We start from the raw sequence: 13,881 nt of genomic DNA on the forward strand, positions 1-13,881 counted from the left end.
CAGGTCTTTCAAATAAAGGGGGGAAAAAAGACCAAGACATATTCTGAGAAAAGCTAACACCAAGAAAACGTTTTAATTAAACTACAGAAACAATGGTTATAGTACAGAATTTTCATGAGCAAAAAGATACACCATGTTATAAGTACTTACAAAGTTACAAACCATTTTGCTTCCTTAACATTTTCCATATTTTAAGTTCATACATGAAGATGATCAGATATACCATTTTGGGGGAAGGGGGGAAAAAAAGGTGTATTTATCATCAGCTAGATGTGCTCACTGTATGCTCCGTTATTTATATGCAAGGCCCGGGTGACTGGAAGTGCAGTTGTCAGGCATTTTAATAAACTGGACAGCCATTTGTTTCTGCACGACAAGGCATCTTTACACAGGAGCAATCAGGAGAAAACAGGAAACAGCCAAGCACTCTGCACTGCAACACGCCACCTTAACAGCTAACCAGCATTACTCAACTGCTACACAACTGCGCCTAGTGCACAAAAATACACAAGAGAAGAGATTAGAATTGTGTTTGGTAAACAATCCTTTTCAAAAAATCAAGTCTTTTCACCTGAAAAGTCTTTATACAAATTTGGATTCAGATTACCACTTAGATCTGAAGGTAAATAGCATATACAAACAAATTTACACCGACTTTTGTAGGTTTTTAATTTTAAGGAATGAAGGCAATGTTGAGTCAATCTCTTGACAGCTTTAGGCTGTGTGTAATGGCTGCACACGTTTCCTTAAAAGTCAGGAGGCCACAAATTAGGTTACCAATCTGTTTAATTTCAAACAAAAAAAGTCAGCACTATATAAACAAAAAGGAAAATTTACCTCAAATATCCAAGCCAATAATGAAATCTGAAGTCGTTCACCTCACTAAATTACAAGAAATTTGAATAACAGCAACAAAATGGCACATAAAATGAAATTTGCCACCTGAGGCAAAGCTTAAAACAAGTAAAAAGTTAGACAAATGTTACAAAATAACCTTTTCAATAGCCAGTTGCTTGTTCCAAGGACTCTTCGATGGACTGAGTGTGTGGTCCTTTTCCCCCAAGTCTTCTGTTATGTTGCTTGTTGACCCATCTAGGTTTGAAAAGAAAAAAGTTCAGTTTACCTTCCATTACAATGAAGTTACCGAAAGTGCACATGGTTTCAGTTTCAGGCATGTACTTACTAAGGCTCTGGTGAAACAAGGAGGTTACGGAAAGGTTCCACCCAGCCATTATCAGTTTTATAAAGGCCCAATTAGGAAATTTTCACAGAGGCTACCATCCGCTTTTACAAATTTGTGTTTATGCAATCTTGGCCAAATAACCAAGGTGAAAAATGATATGAGGAAGGGAAAAAGGGGCGGGGAGGGGAAAAGGACGGTATCCAAACAAAAACAACTTGAAATCAGAAAATCAGTCTATTTTAAGATAAATTTTTAGTTCTCAAACGAAACATTTGGCAATTGAGAATAAAGCTTTAATATCTGAGCTACTTAGGGCCCTTTCCTTTTAAAAAATAGGACCAAACAATTTGAGAGTTAAAGACACACTATCCTTTCCCCACCCAGTGCAATACCTGTAAACTTTTTTGGGGTTCCAAAAGTTCATTGCTTCTTTTTGCAATTCGTTTGCCACATCCGTTAGAATATGAAGTCCCAGTCAGTACAACAATAGTTGAACTGATCGTTTTCTCTAAGAGGATAGTGCATCTTTAACGTTTAAAGACAAACCTGCTCCAATACACGCCCACAGAAACTGGTCCCTGGAGGATCAGCCAAATCAGTTAAAATCTGCAATACTGGCCAATATTCTTTTATCAAACAGGAGACCGCAGCTTTAAAGGGGAAAATGCAGACGTTGGATAAAAACAGCAAGAAATAGTCATTTTCATTAATAGGTCTCAAACAGTTTACGAAACAGCCATTATTATCTAAGCTTTATGCACATCCTTCCTGCAGACCCCTCTCGTATTACTCCCAAAGCTGAGTTAGCTCACAGCCGCACTCCCGACATCAGGAGCCACTTTTCTATTAACGCGGATCACAACAAGCTCCTGCAAACCCCATCTGAGTTCGGGTCATGTGTCTCGGCTCCCCACTGACATTACCATTCGCTTAAGAGGACACCGCTCCTTCCTCCTCGGGAGACTTGGGGGGGCTCTTGGAGCGCGACCTGGACTTGGACTCCCTCTTGGACACGGGCGGAGGGCTCCGGGACCGGGACCGGGACCTGGAGCGCGAGCGAGACCTGGACACCGACGAGGACTTGGACTTGGACCTCCGCGCCGACCTGGACTTCGACGTGGACCGCGACCTCGAGCGAGTGCGGGAGCGAGACTTGGAGCGGCTGTAGCGGGAGCGACTGCGGGACCTGGACCGGCTCCGACTCCGGGAGCGGCTGCGACGGCGCCGCCGAGGGCTGAGGGCGGACGGGCCGGGCGTCAGAGCGGCCATCGGGGCCCGAGGGCCGCGCCCCGCCCGCGTGCTGCGCCCGCCCCGCCGCCATTACCGCGCCGCCCGGGCGCCATTTCCCCGCCGCCCGCCGCGGCCCCGCGCCCGCCCGCCGCCGCCACGTGTCCGCGCGGCCCTTTGTGCCCCCCGCCCGTTTACCTGCGGCTCCGGCGTCCGTAGCCGCCGCCGCCATAGCGCCGGGGCGGCGGGCCCCGGCGGCTGTGGTGCGAGTCCGGGGGGCGGCCGTAGCGCGCCATCTGTACGCGCAGCTCGCGGCCATCCAGCACGGCCCCGTCCATGGCGTCCATGGCGTCCTCGGCGTCGCGCTTGTCGTGGAAGCGGACGAAGGCGAAGCCGCGGGACTCCTTGGTGTAGCGGTCCCGCGGGATGTACACGTCGCCGACGCGCCCGTACTTCTCGAACACGCGCCTCAGGGTGTCGGGCGAGGTGCGGTAGGTCAGGTTGTCCACCTTGAGGGAGGTCATGCCCTCCACATCGGGAGGCGGGCGACCGTAACTCATGGCCCTGGAGAGCCGGCCGGGGGCCGCGACTGCGCGCCTACAAACTGACGCCCTGGGCGGGCCCGCGCGCTCGGCTGAGGCGGCGGTTTCCTCACACTAAGCCGGCTCGACGCCGCGCCGCGCCGCGCCGCGCCTCCGGCAGTTGGCTTCCGCGTGGAAACGCTGAGAGAGGCCGGACGGGGTGGGGAGAAAAACGGGAGCGAAAAGCCGCAGCACCCGACTCCACCAAAGAAACAACTGGGCGGGCAAGCGGATCTAGCGCCCGTTTATATCCCTCCTCACAAAATGGCGCCCGCGCCACCCGGAAATGAATCCCCTGATTGGCTCGCCCCTCCCCGCCCCGCAACGCCGAGGCCACGCGCCCCGCCTCTGTCCGACGCGCCTGCGCAGAGCCCGGCGGGCGGGCCGAAAAGCGCGGAGTCACTATTGCTGGGAGGGGGGAGCGGCATTTGTGGGCAGTTGGAAAGCCCGCGAAACGCTCTTTCCGGCTGCGAGGCAGGACGGGCGCTCTCCCGCGGGAGGAACAGGAAGCGCTCCCCTTGCAGGCCCCGCCTTCTTTTCGTGCCAGTGTACGACCTCCACGCAGCTTTTCTGCTCGGACCTCCGTAGAAGGTTCCCGCTTTACCAGAGGGGGTACTACTCCCCCTACCCCCGTTTGCCTCGCGGTCTCCAGCCTTCTCAGGCCCCGCAACGATGTCTCCAGGCTCCCTCCCGCAGTTCCCGACTTCTCCGCTGGGTTCCGCTTTGTAGCCCCGCACGGCGCGCCTGAGTGTTTCAGGCCGCACAGGACTACATTTCCCAGCCGGCCGAGCGGCTGGCGCCGACGCTACGGTCAGATGACCTGGTCGCCTGACCCGCGGTGAGTCAGGGCCGGCGAGGCGGGCGGGGCCGCGCCGGCCGCTGCGCCTCGGCCTTGGCCCATAATCCCGCTCGCGGGCCGGTCAACCTGGAGCCGCGGCGTTATTGGCACCTCTCCGGGTGTCGGGCCTTTCCCTGCTCGGATCGGATCCTGGGAATGTCCTAACTGCCCGTGGGGAGAACCTCCCTCCCGGCCCGCGGTTCTGATCCAAGAACTGGAAGTTGACAGCTTGGCAGCTTTGCTCCTGGATCTGCCTCCTCTCCTCACCGTCTCATTTCCTTCCCCAGGATTGGCAGTGGGTTCCCCCGAGGAGAGCTGACCGCCCCGGGCTGCTGCTGACCTCCGCCGGACTTGAGCCACAATGTCCCCGGAATCGAAAAAGCTTTTCAACATTATTATTTTAGGAGTTGCCTTTATGTTTATGTTCACCGCCTTTCAAACTTGTGGAAATGTGGCGGTGAGTCGGGATGTGTTCTCCCTCCTTTGAAGTGCCTCTCATAACGCGATCCAAAAGCGATAATAAACAGTAACTGTGCCTAACAGCGCGCTTAAGTTGCACCTTGTACTTTCCCACCCACCCTTCCTCGGTTTTTACGCCTCGGTTTAATTTCGTGTGTCAGGCATTTCTTATTAATACTGTATCGGGATGGGGAGTTCAACAAGACCGCTTATTCCTCTGATCTGACTTGGGGTTTGTATGTTGACCTGTTCCTGTTATTTCTTGTCTGTACTGAAGTCTCCATTAGTATGGGGAGAATTGAGGAGGAAAGAACCCCAAGGCCTAGCTACAGTTGATGTGCCCCCCCCCCGCCCCCGCCCCATCATCGGTTTGCCTTGTCCCGTTTTGTAGTCCTTTTTTTGGTCTCATAGTTGACTTTCAGTATGAAGTACTGAGTATCTTGAATTTTGCTTTACCCGGTGCTTCGTTCTCAGTTCTCGGTGGGGATGGGGAGGGAGACTGCGAAGTGTTTTTTCATTGATTAGCTTTATCTTCCACGCAGCAAACTGTCATCAGGAGCTTAAATAGCACAGATTTTCACGGCAGTGGATATACCAGGTATCGTACCGTATGATTGGTCTTACTTGATACATTACAGTAGTTACCTAAACCCTATCAGAATTTTTGGCAATAATTCTGTGATTGGATTAGTAGTGGTTGCTTTTTCTCCGTAACTGGTCTGTTTGGGAGAACATAATAGAATAAAGGTGATGAGTTTAGGTTTCATGTAGAATTAAATACTGGGTTTGAAATCCTGGGTTTCATGACTTAACACTGCGTTGTGTTAGGCAAGTTACTTCTATGAGCCCAGTTTCCTTGCTCAGATAATGCGTTGACGTGTAAAGCTCTTGGCACAGTGCCTGGCATTTAATAAACACTCAAGTATTGACATAATTACATCTTCTCAATCCTAAACAGAGGGTGTTTTATATGATTCTTGAAACACTCGGTCCTGTCGTAATTTCATGATTAACATACTGTCATCAGGAGCTTTTAGATTTTTGTTGAGGTGTTTAGTCTCGCTTTCACAGAGAAAATAAAGTGAAAAGGCCTTCCTGAGTCACTAGTACATTGTGACTGAAGCTGGGAGTGTAATGCACACATGGATATAAGGACATACGGGTTTCTTAATTTCTCTGCAGTTAACTATTAGATGCTGACCAACATCCCCCCCTTCCCCACAACTCTTATTTGGTTCTTTATTACCTATCCTAAACCTGATCTTATATATGATATTTGAGAATAAATGGGTGCTAATGTCCTTTTTTAATTTTTATTTATTTATTTATTTATTATATTTTATTTATTTATTTGACAGAGAGATAGAGAGCACAAGTAGGCAGAGAGTCAGGCAGAGGGAGAGGGAGAAGCAGACTCTCCACCGAGTAGGGAGCCCGACGCGGGGCTCGATCCCAGGACCCTGGGATCATGACCTGAGCCGAAGGCAGACGCTTAACCGACTGAGCCACCCAGGCTCCCCAAATGTCCATTTTTTAAGTGTTTAACAATACCACAGTTTTTAGTAGAGCTTTGTCTTCAATTCCAGAGAACCTTTACTGTTTGAGAGGATCATAAAGGCCAAAGAATAATTTACTTTGGGTTTGTAAATAGTGTCTAGTAAATGAATTCAGGACCCTCAAAATGGTTTTAGTCATACTTTGCTACAAGACGTATGTACTAGGGCTGGGTCTATAGTAGCTGAATAATGTTCAGAAGAGACCATTAGATTGAGTTAAATAAGTTCTGGTTTAAGGAAGTGATAACTCTGTGCTTGTCATTTATAACAGTGAAACTTCATGCAGTTGCCAGGAGTTGTAAACTAAGTTTGTAGAGCAGACGCATTGACTAGGGCCTCTGGGGTGAGATGACCAGGGATGGGATTCTGGCTCCACCATTCACCAGCCATCTAGCTGGACTTTTGGCAAGTAACTTAACCCCTCTGTGTTTCAGTTTGCTGTAGAGTGAGGATAATAATAACAATACTATCTTTATAGAGCTGTCAGATTTAATAAAGAAAACATACATAAAACGCTTGGCTCGGTGTGTGTTACATGTTATATGTTAGCTGTTATTATAATTTACCAGTCCATCAAAAGCATATTGTCCAAGGCAAGCTGATTCAAAGGGAAATTTGATGAGACTTTAAGATTTTGTATAAGTGAAAACCTCATTATAGGATTCAGCTTAATGATAGAATTATTGTTAATTCCAACTAAAGAAATGAATGTTTATGGCAAAAAAAATCTATAGACTCTAAGTGGATTTGAAAAAAACGCACTTTTGAGACAGTGATTCAAGGGTTTTGTTTTTTCCTTTTATGTGTTATGTGTACAGCATGGCAATTATATATGGAGTGTTCTCTGCTTCAAATTTGATTACACCATCAGTGGTTGCCATTATAGGACCTCAGCTTTCTATGTTTGCAAGTGGTTTATTTTACAGGTGAGTAGTGCGATTTTCTTTCATTTAATCCAAACACCCTCAGCACCTTCCAAGCATATAGTAAGCTTTTCACAAGAAATTGCTGATTTGGGGGTGCGTGGCTGGCTCAGTCAGAAAGGCATGTGACACTCGATCTCTGGGTTGTAGGTTCGAGCCCCACGTTGGGTGCAGAGATTACGTAAAAAAAAAAAAAAACATTGCCGACTTGGATTGAATAGAATACAGGCGGTATTTTAGGGATTTGGTTCTCTCCTTGATGCCCAGGGATACCATGTTGTTTTAATGTGGTGGCATGTGTGCATACTTCCTTTCATCTTACTATTCGTAAAAATAGATATCTCTATTTTTTTCTTTCTATGAGAGTTGAACTTCCCGTGAAATAATCTTATTTTATATCAAGTTGATTAACAGGAATTCAACCGAGATAACTAAGCTTTTTTTCTGGGTTGTAGAATGACAGTCCCAGCCCCTGCCGAGCTATTGGCAAAGGCCAATTGCAAACCCTCGTTCAATGTCCAATCTTACAAATTCAGAATAGTAAATTAAGAAATGAGTAGGTCACATTTGTCCTCTTTCCCCCCAACACTTTAGCTAGTGTTGGAGAAGTCCTTTACAGGTTGACTTTTAAAAAAGAGAGAGAATTCTCAGAACTGATTCCTAGAAGGCATAATTGGCATTCTATATGAGGTATTGTTTGACCGTAATGCGTTGACCTGTTACATTTTAGCATGTACATTGCCGTTTTTATCCAGCCTCTCCCATGGTCCTTCTACACAGCCTCTGTTTTCATTGGAATTGCAGCTGCCGGTAAGCATCTTGATGTTTATTTTCTCTGTCTTCTGGGATTTATTTAAGAGTATCATGTGTTTCATGTGTGAAGCCAAGTGATTTCATTCCCTTGACAAAACTTTTGGTTTGAATTTCAGTGCTTTGGACAGCACAAGGAAATTGCCTGACAATAAATTCAGATGAGCATACTATTGGGAGAAACAGTGGAATTTTCTGGGCACTCTTACAATCTAGGTAATAATCCTTCTGGAGCTCAGTCTTTTCTTTAACTCTTTTGTCACACCATTTTTTTAGATCTTTGTTGTGTTGAAAATTCCAATCTTCTATGTTCCATGACTTGAGTTCCTAGCTGCACATGATACGGATTTAACGTTTTATAAAATTGCATGAAATGCATGGACCTGCCTAATTGGGACTAGTGATTAGTAAAGAGAAAATCATGTTAACCATAATGTATTTAGCATCTGCTATATTTCAGGCAGGGACTGTTGGCTTCATTACTAAATCTCAGTAATCCTCACCACCTCATGAGACCAGAAGGTATAATCTGTGTTCTACAGATGAGAAAACAGAGGCTTAAAAGTGAAGTAACTTATCTGATTTAAACCATCCTTATCTGGATTCCAAAGACCACATCCTTCCCACTGAGCTGCATATTGATAGCTATTAACGAATAACTGATAGCTATTAACAAATATATTAAAATTCAAAAGTGAGAGGCGCCTGGCTGGCTCAGGGGAGCATGTGACTCTTGATCTCAAGGTCGTGAGTTCGAGCCACATGTTGGGTGTAGAGATTACTTAAAAATAAGTGAACTTTAAAAAAAAAAAAATTAAAGTGAGACTAATTACATCAGGGCTGAATGATACAACATGTTCTATATTTCCTAAGTAAAAAAGCAAGAATGGTCATTCTGTTGTGGAATCTGTCCTGAGGATTTACCCTCGTAGATATTACCTAAAATTGTGGTGTTGATAAGTCTTCATAAATGCAGATGTTTAGTTGTAAGGGGGTGTATATTAAGAAACCAGAGTGTAGGCGAATGATTCCTTCTCTGGGAAAGTATGCTAAAGTATCTGATTAGATGCAGGTATCTGAATCATGAATTTTTTTTTCCCCCATAGATTCTTTAAAATACAGAATTTGAGAAGTAGCATAAGCTTGTTTCCAAGTAGTCATTTCCAGAGTCCCAATAAATCACATGGTTCAAAGAGAGTCAAGTCTTTGAAGGGTGGTTCAGGCGGAATCAGGTCACTGTCACGTGGAAGGAGACTAAATTCCATCTGGGTCAGTTTTTCAGAAAGAGTCAGGGTGGAGTCGATACTTTTAAATGATCTAGGGCAGGTAGATACTTTTAAAATTACATATGCTTAAAAAATCTTTTTCACTTTTTAACAAATAATGGAAAAACTGCTCTACCAACTGTAAATATGGAAATAAATCCTCAACATCTTGTCCTCCCTTTTCTTCCCCCAGCTTGTTCTTTGGAAATCTCTACATATATTTTGCTTGGCAGGGGAAAACTCAAATATCAGGTTTGTGTTATTCACTTTGCTTTATTCACACATGTTCGAAGGATAATAATAGTTTCACAAAATATCCATTATTGCTCTGTTCAGATTGTTCTAATGAACCTTGCTGCCTTAAGTCCTCTCAGATTTTCGTCTGTAGTAACTTTTTTCCTTATATTATATTATTGAGCTAGGATTTTAGTTTATGACTATGCTTTAAGCAGCTCAAGGTATAGGAGAAGGTTATGCTGTGTATGAGCATACTAGTCACTTGTTAGACTTTTGAACCCTTGTTTTGTCTGTACGCTTCTTTGGTTAAAAGAATATGATTAATTTCTTGTGCCGTTTTTCTTTTGGCTTATTAGTATTTCTTTACCTGAAAGACAAAGGTGGAGGTATTCCATTGAGTTTCTTGTTTGAGATTTTCACTAATTTATAAAGTAAACATTTAACAAGGAAATGTTTGGATGATTTCAACAACCTCTGAACATAACACCAACTTGAATTGTTTGCATGGCCAGTGCTATCAGCTTTCTTCTTTTTTTCTCTAGAGAGTGACCGAAGAACAGTGTTTATTGCCCTCACAGTGATTAGCCTTGTGGGGACAGTTCTTTTCTTTCTCATTCGGCAGCCAGATTCTGAAAACGTCCTAGGAGAAGATGAGTCTTCTGATGACCAGGACCTGGAAGTCAACGAGTAAGAAGTTGGCAACGTTCCTTTTTATTTGAAAATGTATTTTGAGTTGATGTAGTTTAGAGATTTCCAACCTTTTTGCAGCCCTAACTGATACCCAGCATTGGGCAGACAGGAGGAAAAAGTTTTATTTTTATTTATTTCTTTATTTTAAGTAGGCTCCACCCTCAACGTGGGCCTCAAACTCACAACCCTGAGATCGAGAGTCACAGGCTCAGGGTACCTGGGTGGCTCAGTCGGTTAAGTGTCCAACTCTTGATTTCAGTTCAGGTCATGATCTCAGGGTCCTGGGGTTGAGCCCCACCTCGGGCTCTGCGCTCCCTGAGTGGGGAGTCTGCTGAAGGTTCTCTCCCTCTCCCTGCCCCCCTCAGGCACACGTGCTTGCTCCTGGTCTCTCTCTCTCTCAAGTCTTTCTTTTTTTTTTTAAAGTTGCAGGCTCTACTGACTGAGCCGGCCAGGAGCCGAGGGAAAGGTTTCAAAGCCAATCAGAAGAGAAAGAAGACAAAAGGGGAGTTGTGGGGAGAAGGAGGGGAAAGGAAAGGAGAAGCAGGGGAAAGTTTACAGGGGATTTGAGTCTAATCCCAGGTTGTGGCTGACAAGCTGTATGACCCTGGACGTAGCCATAATCCCCTTATTTCTCTGGGCCTCGATTTCCTCTTTCAATTCAGCCGGCATCCGTGTGTTTTAATGTACAAAGATGCGGGCTTATAAAGTTAAATAGAAGACAGTCTTTGCCCTCTGTTACTGTTTCTCTGACCCAACCCTAAAATATCCCCATTCCTGTGGCGAGTGTGAGGGGCAGGGCCATCAACAGTTGTCCTCGAAGATCCTCAGTTACACCCATGCTCCTATGCACAGTGCTGGGTTTTGGCCCTAACCTACGTGTGTGCTCTTCCCCAAAGTAGTCCAAATGGGGAAAGAGGTGTATAGCCCTGTGTTTTTCTAAAAACTGTAAATTACCTTGAACCTGTTTCAGTTATAAGTAAAACTAAAATATCACAGTTTCTCTGCAGGTATTATCCAGGTTTGAGGAAAGGGAAATGAGAAATTTTTGCCAGTCTCGTTTTGCTTGGCTTCTGAATCAGTAAATTGTGAGGATTACCGTATAGCCTTTTATCTATTGTTAAAACATTGGCACTGAGCATTCTGTGCTGCCTTGTTAACCCCCAAAAGGCCTAAAATCCTCCTGTCAGAGGATCATTAAGCATTCAAAATTTCACTAAGTTTGTTTAAAGCAAAAGAGAGCGGCACCTTGGTTCAGTCGGTTAAGTGTCTGCCTTTAGCGCAGGTCATGATCCCAGGGTCCTGGGATCGAGCCCCACATCAGGCTCTCTGCTCAGTGGGAAGCCTGCTTCTCTCTTTCTCTCTCTCTGTCCTCATGAATAAATAAACAAAATCTTTAAAAAAATATGTAAAGAAATAAAAATAAAAGGAGAGGTGTTACCTTTGATTTGAACACGTATTTATATGATACATATTTATAACATCAACTATGTGTATATATTTTTAATCATAAACTAACAGATATTGGAGAACGATTCTATGAAGATGAATACCACAGATTCAGCAAAAATTAAAACACCTGTTCGTTTAGCAAATGTCAGATGTTGGTGCTGTGCAGACAAATACAGCCCACCTATTTTCAAGGAACTTCGCAGATAGATAGAGGATTGTATAACTGATAAGGTGCAGTGCTGAGGAGTATTGCTCAGTCCTTTTAGCATTTTCTCTCCCTGAATTGTCTCCCAAACTTGAAGCTTTCTTGTCTTTATTCTATAAATAGCACAGACTCTGTGCCAGCCCCCTTCTAAACCTGAGGGATACAGCAGTGAACAAGACAGATAAGTCCCTGTTCTTGTGTGACTTAATTTTGGAGGGGGTGTAGATAATACACGTGTAAAACCGCAAAGTAAGTGCTCGAGAAGGCAGCGAAAGGGGGAGGTGATGGAGGGCTGGGTGGCTCCCTGAGGCCTGACTGGTGAGGAGGGACGATCAGCTGATGGCCATTGCCAAGGCCAGGTGGTGGGAAGGGGCGCGGTGGGTGCCAGGGCTGCAGGGAGGGAGTGGAAGTAGGAGTATCTGCAGTAGTCAGGGAGTCGATTCTGGGAGGCTCTGCAGGAGCGCAGGTTCTGTTCTTGGTGTGATTAGAAGCCATTGAAGGGTGGTGCCTGGGTGGCTTAGTTGAGCATCCGACTCTTGATTTTGGGCTCAGGTCATGATCTCAATGACCTGAGATCAAGCCCAGTGTCGGGCTCTGCTCTCAGCACAGGGGCAGGAGGGGGTTCTGCTTGGGATTCTCTCTCTCCCTCTGCCCCCAAATTGCCCTCAAAAAGAAAAAAAAAAAAAAAGCCATTGAAGGAAAAAGTAGGATCTGATTTTAAAGGATTCCACTAAAGGCCTTTAAAGAAGCTGATTTGAGGATGCAAAAAGGCAGCTCAGTGTCCTGAGTGGCCCCGTTATGTGTAATTTGCATGTGTGAGGCCCTGTGAGCTGGGTGATCTCTAGGAATTTCTTTCTTGGCAGTTGCGTCTCTGGCCCCTCCTTCCCTCCCTCCCTTCGGTCTATATTTGAGTGTCTATTCCAGGCACTGTTTGGAGGGTGTCTTGTTGAACAGAGATGTTCGTGCATTCATGGAGCTTTCTAGTGGGTGAGAGAGAAGTAGGAATTCTTTTTAAAAACAGTTTTTATTGAGCTATAATTCACATGCCGTACAATTTACCCATTTAAAGTGTACAGTTCAGGGGTGCCTGGGTGGCTCAGTCGTTAAGTGTCTGCCTTCAGCTCAGGTCATGATCCCAGGGTCCTGGGGTGGAGCCCCACATTGGGCTCCCTGCTCAGCGGGAAGCCTGCTTCTCCCTCTCCCCTCCCCCTGCTTGTGTTCCCTCTCTCGCTGTGTCTCTCTCTGTCAAATAAATAAATAAAATCTTTAAAAAAATAAAAGTAAAGTGTACAGTTCAGAGGTGCCTGGGTGGCTCAGTTGGTTAAGGGTCTGACTCTTGATTTTGGCTCAGGTTATGATCTCAGGGTTCTGAGATTGAGCCCTGCATTGGGCTCTGTGCTGGGCATATAACCTGCTTAAGATTCTCTTTCTCCCTCTCCCCTCCCACCCCCATGCTCATGCTCTCTCAAAAAAAAAAAAAAAAAAAAGTATAATTCAGGGACTTTTAGGATATTCACAGAAGTGTGTTCATTGCCACAACAAATGTTAGAATATTTTTATTACCCCCCAAAAGAACCCTTACGTCTTAGCCATCTGATATTAGAAAATAGAAATGTAAAGGAGCGGAGGGTATAGAAGTATGGGCTGGAGGTGGGGGGCTGGCTTGCAATTTAATACTATAACAGTTATTTATATGTAGCACACACACATATATATACGTATATGTATAAATGTAAAATTACAGATGGAGTTGCCGGGGAAGGCTGAGAAGGTAACATTTAAGTTGTAGGGGATGAAAAATACTTTTCCCTTCACTCTCCTGTGTTCTCAGTTGAGACCCCCTGTAATAAAGATTAATAAGAAGAAAAAGCAATCAGAAGTTTATTCACACATGTTCCTCATGTATACATGAAGGAAGCCCAGGGGAGAGTGAGTAATTCCCTAGGCTGGCTTAGAATTTAGGCTTTATATACTATCTAAATAGGGAAAGGGGAGGAGGAATGGAGGCCTCTTACAGGAGAGTAAATGATTTTATGGAAGGATGAGCAGACCCGTAGAAGAATAGATGGGAGATAGGATAGCTTGTGACATACCGTTGGTGTCTGGTCTCCTCTCTTATGACAAGAGCCGGTCTTCCCTGTCTGATGAGACTCCCAGAGGTGATTTATAACACTTCAGTTCCTTTTGGAGGCTCTTTCTTTAGGCAGATGAGGGGAGTTCAAAGAAAGCCTGTACCCATATTTGCTGTTTTTTGAGTGCCTGCAGCTCAACATAATCAATATATTAAAGCATGTTTTGGGGTGGCACGTTCTGCTACCCTCCAAAGTCGAGACCTTAGAGCGGTAAGTGAAATGGGAAGGTATTGGAGGGTTTGAGAGGGATTGAATGTGATCTCACTCTGCGCCCTCCATCCTCGCAGGATGTGGGGATCGTCTTATTTTAGTATCCTACTAGAAAG

The 13,881-nt window shown here is 45.2% G+C and overlaps 2 protein-coding genes across 9 annotated transcripts in view; one reads left to right on the forward strand and one right to left on the reverse strand.

Annotated features, from left to right (window-relative positions):
* Window positions 1-49: 49 nt before the first annotated feature.
* Window positions 50-3,258, reverse strand: SRSF2 (serine and arginine rich splicing factor 2). 7 transcript variants are annotated; one of them, XR_010408359.1, is made up of 5 exons: window positions 2,609-3,257; window positions 2,107-2,417; window positions 1,576-1,833; window positions 995-1,092; window positions 50-490 (listed from the first exon to the last, which is right to left on the reverse strand). XR_010408359.1 is itself a non-coding variant. In XM_045888385.3 (3 exons), the coding sequence occupies exons 1-2, from the start codon at window positions 2,968-2,970 to the stop codon at window positions 2,114-2,116; spliced, it is 666 nt and encodes a 221-aa protein (XP_045744341.1). In that variant the 5' UTR covers window positions 2,971-3,254; the 3' UTR covers window positions 50-1,092; window positions 2,107-2,113. The 7 variants fall into 7 exon arrangements, 1 of the variants encoding a protein (XP_045744341.1); XR_006793195.3 differs by having other exon boundaries at window positions 1,730-2,417; window positions 2,609-3,258; XR_006793194.3 differs by having other exon boundaries at window positions 50-1,092; window positions 1,730-1,833.
* Window positions 3,259-3,405: 147 nt separating this feature from the next.
* Window positions 3,406-13,881, forward strand: part of MFSD11 (major facilitator superfamily domain containing 11) — a 28,382-nt gene continuing 17,906 nt past the window's right edge. Inside the window, exons 1-8 of one of the 2 annotated variants that reach the window (XM_045888379.3) lie at window positions 3,406-3,829; window positions 4,117-4,286; window positions 4,831-4,886; window positions 6,663-6,770; window positions 7,498-7,577; window positions 7,697-7,793; window positions 9,036-9,094; window positions 9,622-9,766. In XM_045888379.3, the coding sequence (XP_045744335.1) occupies window positions 4,191-4,286; window positions 4,831-4,886; window positions 6,663-6,770; window positions 7,498-7,577; window positions 7,697-7,793; window positions 9,036-9,094; window positions 9,622-9,766 (641 nt within the window). In that variant the 5' untranslated portion in view covers window positions 3,406-3,829; window positions 4,117-4,190. The other variant, XM_045888378.3, reaches the window with a different exon arrangement.

The sequence above is a fragment of the Mirounga angustirostris genome, unplaced genomic scaffold (genome assembly GCF_029215605.1).
Source record: "Mirounga angustirostris isolate CCGP_5_RB_7025 unplaced genomic scaffold, mMirAng1.0.hap1 SCAF_17, whole genome shotgun sequence".
In the NCBI taxonomy this organism is placed as follows: Eukaryota; Metazoa; Chordata; class Mammalia; order Carnivora; family Phocidae; genus Mirounga; species Mirounga angustirostris.